Genomic DNA, 11,768 nt, shown 5'->3' with positions numbered 1-11,768 from the left:
TGTCCGACCAGCTCCTATTGGTTGTCCGACCAGCTCCTATTGGTTGTCCGACCAGCTCCTATTGGTTGTCCGACCAGCTCCTATTTGTTGTCCGACCAGCTCCGATTGGATGTCCGTCCAGCTCCGATTGGATGTCCGTCCAGCTCCTATTGATTGTCCGACCAGCTCCGATTGGTTGTCCGACCAGCTCCTATTGGTTGCTTCGTCTTCTATATAGAAGGGATAATACTCCAAGTCAATAAAACAAATTGGAAATCGTCTTTGCGAGTATAATTGATGCAGTGCTACCTTTTATCTTCTCGCGCTTCTTTATTAGTAGAAATTGTATACCTTCTTTTCGCTTCCAGGTGAAATATTATCGGTTCTCGATTTCCTGGAGTCGAGTTCTTCCAGACGGGACAGAGGCTTCCCTGAATCGCGCTGGAATCAAATACTACAAGAACCTGGTGACAGAGCTGAAAGCTAATGGGATCGAGCCGATGGTGACTCTGTACCACTGGGACCTGCCCCAAGCCCTCCACGACAGTATGGGGGGCTGGCAGAACGCCACAATTGTGCAGTACTTTGGTGCCTATGCTAGGGTCATGTTCCGGGAACTCGGAGACCAGGTATGTCACCATGTCGTTACTATGTAGCCACGGCAGGGTACAATCTGATTATTTTCGTAAGCGCGAGATTTCAATGCCGTGCAAAAGAGATAGTTTTAAATAATTTATATGCGATGTCAACGAGTGGAAGATTTTTTTGCAATTCAACATCTTTGACACACATTGGCTGGAGCAATTAATCATTTTCTATAAAACGTAAGTTCCATACCTATAGTAAGTCACTATGAGACTTGTGTTTTCAGGTGAAATTCTGGATCACTTTGAACGAGCCATGGGTAGTCGCTTGGCTTGGATACGGTTCTGGTGTCAATGCCCCGGGGATCAAAGAGCCCGCTACTGCCCCGTACATAGTAGGGCATAACCAGATTCTCGCCCACGCGCAGGCCTTCCATATATACGACCAGGAGTTCAGGATATATCAGAAAGGTTTGTTTGTTTGTTTTCACTAATAAATAAACATTGAAATATTTTGATGGTAGTGTTATTCCCAAATGAAAAGAATTATATTTTTCCTATTTTGTCAAAAGTATTTGTTTTATATAGTTTTGGAGGTATTAATACATGTATATATAAACCTTTAAAGCTGCTCTGGTCACATACTGTATTTAGAACCTATTACATAAGTTACCTCCCCTTACCCACAAATATGTAAACAGAAAATATCATAACCTGAAGATCAACAAAGACAGTGATAATGATTTTGCTATAATAAGATAACACAATTATTTGCTAATGACGTCACCAACTGCTGACATACATTTTGCCAAATAGGACAGATCGGCATAACGATGAACAGCGATTGGTCGATTCCTAAAACTGATTCACAAGAGGATATTGACGCTGCTGAACGACAGATGCAATTTAGTCTCGGCTGGTTTGCCAATCCCATATTTGGTAATAATGGCGACTATCCGGATGCAATGAAACATATTTCACGACTTCCAGTTTTCACAGCCTTTCAAAAGCAACGCAACAATGGTAAGACACAAAAGAAAACTTCTCCATTATATGTCTTTTCTTTTCGAATAGAAAACGATAGACAACCGGCATATAGTTCTGCCCGAAACAACTACAGTTTGTTATTAGAAATTAACCGTGCATTGCATGCTTTGCTTCAAATATTGAAATAGAAATTTACCGCTCTGTAGACAAGTAAATGTTGTATTGCTCTTACAGTATGACTTCTTCAGCTAACACTCAAGGACAAATATGCGGTTGACATTTTGAACATCAGGCTGATAACATTTCCGTTCAACACGGGCCGATCGGACCATTTTTATACTGTTACCCTTATCAGCCCCCCAAAACACACCACACTTTTTGTACATTGCCCGTTTTACCCGAACGCTCCTGAGGGCTGGTACCGGAATCAAAGGCTGACAAGGAGTATTGTTTCAAAATTGTTTTATTTATAAACTGTATACCATATGTCCGGTACATATAACAAACCAAGAATATTCACAGTTTCTTAACATAACAAGCACGTTAGGTACGGATCATGTCTGATTTCGTGTAAATTTACTCCGCACGTTTTAATTCGCATAGTCGTATAATTCGAATTAGTTTAAACATGTTTTATTGTACAAATATGCAAATGGATTGGACAACAAGTAATGAGTCCTCTCCTCAATACATATGGTAAAAATAGTGTATACGTTTTTTGGGAAAGGGAAAACGATAGGGTAGAGAAGGAAAGGTGGGGTGGGAGGGGATGGGGGTGATGGAGGGAGGGGTGTTACCTAGAAAAGTAAACGTGTAAACTGTGAAATCGATCCGCATTTGAATAAATTATATATTATACAAATTTCATGACAAGCATCCTGGTAGAGTAATTTCAAAATGAACAGAATCAATGTAACAAAGAAATCAGGCAAAATAATGAAATGCATTTCATAGACACATATAACAACTTACACATAAATAAAAATAGAAAAGTAATTATAACTATCAAAACCTATTGCTGGATTTGATGTAGTGATGCACATGTCTAAAGATACTTATGTTGTTTTCTACCGAAAGTTGACTATGACCAAACAAAAGTAGTTCTAAATTAAAATCAACATGCAAGGCATTCACAATTTGGAGCAGGGTGTGTCTTTCGTTGTTAAAAAGTAAGCACTCACAAAAAAAGTGAAAGGCATTTTCACAGGGATTGCCGCAATAACAAACTGGACTATCAACCAGATTTACTCTAAAAAGATCCTATCTAAGTGGACTACACTGATGTCTAAGTTTAATGTGCAAAATGTTCAATTTACGTTCACCGAAACCTAAGTAGATTGGTGGAGGAGATTGTACATTTGAAGTTAACGAGTTTTTAAAAGAATGTAATGAAGTCAATGATCGTACTGAAAGGTCCAATGAATTCCAACCTCGAAGAATTGAAGGTATAAAAGATGAATTTGTTGGAGAAAGCATAAAAGGACGAATTATATAATCATCGTTGTAACGGTTATTTTCTGCAACAGAAGATGACAATAGAGAATTTAAATAGTCCGGAGTTAATTTGTTGTGCATTTAATACAAAAGTTTTTTTGCGTTTTCTTCTATTCGTAAGAGTTTCTAGACCAGTTTCAAAAAGTAAGTCTTCAATTCGGGCATATGAAGGAAGGCAAGTTATAATACGATAAGCTTCTCTTTCGGCTTTCTCTAACATTTCTGTTTTATAAGTTGTACAACCATCCCACAATTCACAAGCATATTCTAAAAATTGTAAAATAAATGATTTATAAATCTTTAAAAGATTATCTCGATTTAATAAGTATTTTAGTCTACGTAAGACGTTGACTTTTTTCATAATGAAGTATATATTGCACAAATATGATCCCCCCATTTTGCACTTGAATTAAAAATTACACCTAAATGTTTATGATGATCAGTAAAATCTAAAAATTCGCCATTAAATTAAAATTGTAAATCGTCATCAATTTCATCCAAGTTTGAAACAAAAATTACCCCCTAAAGAATGCACAAACCTCAACTGCAGGCGATACGTGAAACGAATTGCATGGAGCGGTCCATTTAAGAACTTTATCACACGAGTGAATAAAAGTCGCATGAGAGAAAGTATGTTACAAATTATCACATATTCAAAAATATTAGTTATTTGAACAGACATGTCAACAAAATAGTTATTCGCCAGTGCCAATGTTAGTTGATCTGGATCGCTGTTCCTGACCATGGTCCTTGACCTTCATTTTCGATACTGGCTTCGTCTGCTTCGCTTGTAAAAAGAACACGGCGATTAGTCCACGGACAGCTTATAGATTGTCAATTTAGTTGTTCAATTAAATAACTTTTTTCAAACTGTGTAATACATAAATGGGAAGTTTGTTTTGAACACAAACAGTAATTTAAAACTTATTTTGAAAGCTTTCGATAACGTTTGTTTCCTTTGCATATGACCGTGTCTTGAACCTAAACCGATAAGAACAATTCACTAAACGACAATGTGCCGAGTTAGTTAAGTCGTCCAAATATCACTCTAATACTGCAGGCAGTCAGGGGAACGGCTAATGTGTGTATTCCCTCCGCCCCAGTAGGTATTAAAATGGGTTCATAAAGATGACTCATATAGTGGCCCCCTCGCACCTGTTAATCGACTCGCAATATAAGTTTAACTGTTCGTGTTCAAAACAAACTGAGCGTTTATTTTTTATACCAAACTGTTGATTCTCATTCCGAGTGTGTAATAGATACTCTGATATCATTCCATTTATCACCCTTTGCCCCTTGTATCAGCCGTCGGGCCTGCGGTCCTTGTGTTGATATCAGGGTTCTGTAACGATAAAAGGTACGACGTAAAAATGGTCACAGACTTTGTAATAAACGCTTATTATTAACACAGCATATCACACCCGACATATTGAATCCTTTCACTTATATCAAACATACTGTAGTTGTCCATTTCAATACCATCACACAAATGTACATAAAACATCGCTGCTTGTTGGTTCTATGCATAGAGTTTTAACATGCCATTAAAATGAAATGTCTTGTTTGAAGATTTTTCTTCTAAGATTTATCTATATTGAATACATCCAATTGACTAAAGATATCCAATACCATGATTGTAAACCTGGGTCTGTGGTTCGGTTGAAGGGTCTTCTGATTTCTTTGGCCTAAATCACTACACAAGTAAATTGGTGTCAAACAAACCACGCGCTGTTGGTGATCCAGCCAGCTATATCACGGACAGTCAGACACGTTCTGAAGACGATCCAAGTTGGAGGGGGTAGGTACAAACAAGACACTAATGAAGAGCCTTAGTATGTTGTACTAAGTTTTCCTGGCTACTGCAAATCAGACAGAACCTTGTACAAACAGGATATCAATGGTATCAAACATACCGATAGAAACTTGACTTATCAACTTGTATTCGTTATGAATGACAAAAAACGTTGAACTGCAGTTAATATTTTGGTGGTGTTAATGTTTAAAATAACCCTTTAAAGATAATTTACTAATTTATTTTGATATCATTCAAGAAGAAATATGTTATCTGGTGTTCATTTGTTTTCAGGTCCACCTCCTCCTGGCTCAAGGTCAATCCCTCTGGAATGCGCGATATACTGAATTGGATCAAAAAGACGTACACAAACCCCGATGTTTATGTCACGGAGAATGGAATATCTGACTGTGGTACACTGCAAGATCAGGCAAGGCTGGATTACTACAACGGCTACGTCAACAACATGCTCAGAGGTCGGCTGTACTACTGCTTCAGTGATGTTTAGTCTTAAATTATATACTATTATCAAAAAAGAACAAGCACCTACATATACCAGAATAAAGCTTAACTCGTGTCCATGCAAAAGGGGAAACAACACGTAGGGAATACAGAACAGCATATCATAGGGAGTGTTCGATCAAACAACTAGTTAAATCATTTACTATATCTCACTTACAAGTTTTCACCCTTTCACCAGGAAAAAAATAAAGCAATGAGTCAGATCGATCACTATCATTCATCTTTATCAAACATTTACTACTTTATCAGAAAGTATGCCAACACAACTAACAATAATACTATTGCTTTGCTGTACAGCTATAACATTAGACGGGTGTATGGTGAAGGGATACGTAGCGTGGTCACTGTTGGACAACTTCGAGTGGGCGTCCGGATACACGGAGAAGTTCGGCCTGGTCAAAGTGAACTTTGAGCGTGACGAAAGGCCAAGAACCGTTAAGGACTCGGCCTTCTTCTTTGCTGACTTAGTAAAATACAACGGCTTCCCGTCCGACTGGGATACATCGTCATATATCATGGCAGGTAAGATGACCGACTTGCGGGTTTAAATGCATAGACCAATAGCTGTTCGACCATTCATGAAAACCGAGATGACAAAAATGAGATTATCCAACCTAAAACAAGTTATATATTTATGTATTCAATCCCACATTGATACCTTTTCTCACTCATTTTTGTATTAATTCATGTCTTTAATCTATAATTTTTATATTTAATCATACATTGATACTTGTTACACATATTTTGGCTTTAATTCATACATTTATGTGTTGAATGATACATTAATACGCTTTTCTCACTTATTTAGGTGTTAAATCTCATATCTATGTTGTTTGTTTAAAGAAACATTTTGCAAAAAATATTTGTTTAATCCCACGTTTTGGGTTTTAAGTTATAAACAAATTACATTTATCTTTTATGAACATTCGCTATTTTTTTTCAGATGTAGAAGAGCGGGATATTTTTCTTCAATCGTCATTCCCAGACGGGTTTGCGTGGGGCGCCGCTACAGCAGCCTACCAGGTAGAAGGGGCGTGGAACGAGGATGGTACGTCGATAATGCTGATATTGATCTGAAATAATATTGCATTTCGACATTTCAAATATTATTTGGTACAATTCAAACTTATATAAAAACCATGAAGATTCTGTTGACTTAAGATAGAAATCAATCTTTGTATGTTTTAAACACCCCTAATCAATCTTTGTTTATAGTAATTACAATCAGTGGAGACAGTTGAACATGGTACTTTGTAACTGTTGATTTCCTACCACAGCAAGCCGCATCAATCGCATTTTTAGAAGTCTTGTTTGTAGGGAAGGGACCGAGTATATGGGATGTGTTTTCCCACGCCGGAAGGATAGCACACCACGATACTGGAGACGTAGCCTGTGACAGTTACCACAAGTATAAAGAGGATGTACAGATGTTGAAACAACTCGGGGTAAATCGTCACCACTTTACGTAATCACATGAAACGTAATCCCTATTCGTGTGTATTCCTGAAGTCGTTAATTTGAAATGGCATCACTTATGCATCGACTTATGCATCGACTTATGTAATTTCAAGGTATGACAATGGAAAGCTATCGCTAACCACATACTATATTTCATGTAAAACGTGATCCATATTGTTATATACCTAGTACAGATAGAAGTCTCTACGTACATACAAGGTGAACATTTACGAAACTGTAAGGAGACGTTTACCAAATTTGCAGCCTATTTATTTCCTTACACATGTATCAGTTAGGTTTTTGAAATAATGATAACCGTTAACCTCTATACCGGAATTACATTCAACCCCCAAATCCCGTCAATGTGACGTCATTACAATACACATGACGTCTCCTCCCTAGGTATCCCACTACCGTTTCTCCATCTCCTGGTCCCGTATCATGGCGGACGGCACACCGGCAACTCTGAATCCAAAGGGAATTGCGTACTACAACAACCTGATAGACGAACTCCTTAGGAATGGGATTCAGCCCTTCGTGACGTTGTACCACTGGGATCTGCCTCAGGGTCTACAGGAGTTTGGGGGCTGGGAAAACGATACCATTGTAGATCACTTCAACACCTATGCTGAGATCTGCTTCGCAAACTTTGGACACAAGGTACACTGGCCTCTTTGCGTCAAGGTCACGGAATAATTCATACTGCTACCAGAGCCGTGAACGGTAGAATAAATTGTCATTACTTACAAGTTTGACTAATTAAATACATACCTGAATAGACAGTTCAACCGTTACGTTGAATTCGATTTTTTAGATAATGTTATGTGCTTAAACAAGATTAGTCTTCTGATAAGAATGTTATACCTGTTGTGAACATAAACAACATTTCAAGACAAACAAGGTATTCAAAAGATTTGAGCTTATAGTCACGAATATTGCTGTATCTATAAAAAAGAAATACTTTGTTTGATAGAAGTAAATATACAATATAAAGCTTTTTTTTACAGAGTTATATACAAAATAAAGTACTTTGTTTGACAGTGGTATATACAAAATAAAGTACTTTGTTTGACAGTGGTATATACAAGATAAACTACTTCGTTTGACAGTGGTATATACAAGATAAAGTACTTTGTTTGACAGTGGTATATACAAGATAATCAACTTTGTTTGACAGTGGTATATACAAGATAAACTACTTCGTTTGACAGTGGTATATTCAAAATAAACTACTTCGTTTGACAGTGGTATATGCAAAATAAAGTACTTTGTTTGACAGTGGTATATTTAAAATAAAGTGCTCTGTTTGACAGTGGTATATACAAGATAAATAACGTTGTTTGACAGTGGTATAAACAAAATAAACAACTTTGTTTGACAGTGGTATATACAAAAAAAACTACTTCGTTTGACAGTGGTATATACAAAATAAAGTACTTGTTTGACAATGGTATATACAAAATAAAGTACTTTGTTTGACAGTGTTATATACAAAATAAACTACTTCGTTTGACAGTGGTATATTCAAAATAAACTACTTCGTTTGACAGTGGTATATACAAGATAAAGTACTTTGTTTGACAGTGGTATATACAAGATAAACAACTTTGTTTGACAGTGGTATATACAAAAAAAACTACTTCGTTTGACAGTGGTATATACAAAATAAAGTACTTTGTTTGGCAGTGGTATATACAAAATAAAGTACTTTATTTGACAGTGGTATATACAAAATAAAGTACTTTATTTGACAGTGGTATATACAAAATAAAGTACTTTATTTGACAGTGGTATATACAAAATAAACTACTTCGGTTGACAGTGGTATATACAAAATAAACTACTTCGGTTGACAGTGGTATATACAAAATAAACTACTTCGTTTGACAGTAGTATATACAAAACAAATTACTTCGTTTGACAGTGGTTTATACAAAATAAACTACTTCGTTTGACAGTGGTATATGCAAAATAAAGTACTTTGTTTGACAGTGGTATATACAAAATAAGCTTCTTCGTTTAACAGTGGTATATACAAAATAAAGTACTTTGTTTGGCAGTGGTATATACAAAATAAAGTACTTTATTTGACAGTGGTATATACAAAATAAACTACTTCGGTTGACAGTGGTATATACAAAATAAACTACTTCGGTTGACAGTGGTATCTACAAAATAAACTACTTTGTTTGACAGTGGTATATACAAAATAAAGTATTTCGTTTGACAGTGGTATATACAAGATAAAGTACTTTGTTTGACAGTGGTATATACAAGATAAACTACTTCGTTTGACAGGGGTATATTCAAAATAAACTACTTCATTTGACAGTGGTATATTCAAAATAAGCTACTTCGTTTGACAGTGGTATATGCAAAATAAAGTACTTTGTTTGACAGTGGTATATTTAAAATAAAGTGCTCTGTTTGACAGTGGTATATACAAGATAAATAACGTTGTTTGACAGTGGTATAAACAAAATAAACAACTTTGTTTGACAGTGGTATACACAAAATAAAGTACCTAGTTTGACAGTGGTATATATAGAATAAAGTACTTTGTTTGACAGTGGTATATACAAGATAAACTACTTCGTTTGACAGTGGTATATACAAAATAAAGTACATTGTTTGACAGTGGTATATACAAAATAAACTACTTCGTTTGACAGTAGTATATACAAAACAAATTACTTCGTTTGACAGTGGTTTATACAAAATAAACTACTTCGTTTGACAGTGGTATATGCAAAATAAAGTACTTTGTTTGACAGTGGTATATACAAGATAATCAACTTTGTTTGACAGTGGTATATACAAGATAAACAACTTTGTTTGACAGTGGTATATACAAGATAAACTACTTCGTTTGACAGTGGTATATTCAAAATAAACTACTTCGTTTGACAGTGGTATATACAAGATAAAGTACTTTGTTTGACAGTGGTATATACAAGATAATCAACTTTGTTTGACAGTGGTATATACAAGATAAACAACTTTGTTTGACAGTGGTATATGCAAAATAAAGTACTTTGTTTGACAGTGGTATATACAAGATAATCAACTTTGTTTGACAGTGGTATATACAAGATAAACTACTTCGTTTGACAGTGGTATATTCAAAATAAACTACTTCGTTTGACAGTGGTATATTCAAAATAAACTACTTCGTTTGACAGTGGTATATGCAAAATAAAGTACTTTGTTTGACAGTGGTATATTTAAAATAAAGTGCTCTGTTTGACAGTGGTATATACAAGATAAATAACGTTGTTTGACAGTGGTATAAACAAAATAAACAACTTTGTTTGACAGTGGTATACACAAAATAAAGTACCTAGTTTGACAGTGGTATATATAGAATAAAGTACTTTGTTTGACAGTGGTATATACAAGATAAACTACTTCGTTTGACAGTGGTATATTCAAAATAAACTACTTCGTTTGACAGTGGTATATTCAAAATAAAGTACTTGGTTTGACAGTGATGTATACAAAATAAAGTACTTTGTTTGACAGTGGTATATTTAAAATAAAGTGCTCTGTTTGACAGTGGTATATACAAGATAAATAACGTTGTTTGACAGTGGTATAAACAAAATAAACAACTTTGTTTGACAGTGGTATATACAAGATAAACAACTTTGTTTGACAGTGGTATATACAAAATAAAGTCCTTTGTTTGACAGTGGTATATACAAAATAAAGTATTTCGTTTGACAGTGGTATATACAAGATAAAGTACTTTGTTTGACAGTGGTATATACAAGATAAACAACTTTGTTTGACAGTGGTATATACAAAATAAAGTATTTCGTTTGACAGTGGTATATACAAGATAAAGTACTTTGTTTGACAGTGGTATATACAAGATAATCAACTTTGTTTGACAGTGGTATATACAAGATAAACTACTTCGTTTGACAGTGGTATATACAAGATAAACAACTGTGTTTGACAGTGGTATATACAAAATAAAATACTTTGTTTGACAGTGGTATATACAAAATAAAGTATTTCGTTTGACAGTGGTATATACAAGATAAAGTACTTTGTTTGACAGTGGTATATACAAGATAAACTACTTCGTTTGACAGTGGTATATACAAGATAAAGTACTTTGTTTGACAGTGGTATATACAAGATAAACTACTTCGTTTGACAGTGGTATATACAAGATAAAGTACTTTGTTTGACAGTGGTATATACAAGATAATCAACTTTGTTTGACAGTGGTATATACAAGATAAACTACTTCGTTTGACAGTGGTATATTCAAAATAAACTACTTCGTTTGACAGTGGTATATTCAAAATAAAGTACTGTGTTTGACAGTGATGTATACAAAATAAAGTACTTTGTTTGACAGTGGTATATTTAAAATAAAGTGCTCTGTTTGACAGTGGTATATACAAGATAAATAACGTTGTTTGACAGTGGTATAAACAAAATAAACAACTTTGTTTGACAGTGGTATACACAAAATAAAGTACCTAGTTTGACAGTGGTATATATGGAATAAAGTACTTTGTTTGACAGTGGTATATACAAGATAATCAACTTTGTTTGACAGTGGTATATACAAGATAAACTACTTCGTTTGACAGTGGTATATACAAAATGAACTACTTCGTTTGACAGTGGTAGAACAAAATGAAGTTCTTTGTTTGACAGTGGTATCTACAAAATAAACTACTCCGTTTGACAGTGCTATATACAAAATAAAGTACTTTGTTTGACAGTGGTATATTTAAAATAAAGTGCTCTGTTTGACAGTGGTATATACAAGATAAATAACGTTGTTTGACAGTGGTATAAACAAAATAAACAACTTTGTTTGACAGTGGTATATACAAAAAAAACTACTTCGTTTGACAGTGGTATATACAAAATAAAGTACATTGTTTGACAGTGGTATATACAAAATAAACTACTTCGTTTGACAGTAA

General features: G+C 34.8%; 1 protein-coding gene across 1 annotated transcript in view; it reads left to right on the top strand.

Moving 5' to 3' along the window:
* LOC110446897 (lactase-phlorizin hydrolase-like) overlaps positions 1-11,768 on the top strand; it is a 51,706-nt gene that overhangs the window by 15,410 nt on the left and 24,528 nt on the right. The window contains exons 3-11 of the mRNA XM_021492239.1: positions 348-608; positions 851-1,034; positions 1,380-1,586; positions 4,710-4,842; positions 5,131-5,312; positions 5,656-5,880; positions 6,302-6,406; positions 6,676-6,803; positions 7,219-7,476. Coding sequence (XP_021347914.1) covers positions 348-608; positions 851-1,034; positions 1,380-1,586; positions 4,710-4,842; positions 5,131-5,312; positions 5,656-5,880; positions 6,302-6,406; positions 6,676-6,803; positions 7,219-7,476 — 1,683 coding nt within the window. The remainder of the gene's footprint in view (positions 1-347; positions 609-850; positions 1,035-1,379; positions 1,587-4,709; positions 4,843-5,130; positions 5,313-5,655; positions 5,881-6,301; positions 6,407-6,675; positions 6,804-7,218; positions 7,477-11,768) is intronic.

The sequence above is a fragment of the Mizuhopecten yessoensis genome, unplaced genomic scaffold, assembly GCF_002113885.1.
Source record: "Mizuhopecten yessoensis strain PY_sf001 unplaced genomic scaffold, ASM211388v2 scaffold3029, whole genome shotgun sequence".
Taxonomy (NCBI): domain Eukaryota; kingdom Metazoa; phylum Mollusca; class Bivalvia; order Pectinida; family Pectinidae; genus Mizuhopecten; species Mizuhopecten yessoensis.
Note: the sequence above shows the minus strand (reverse complement) of the source record. Positions and strands in the feature narration are given on the sequence as shown.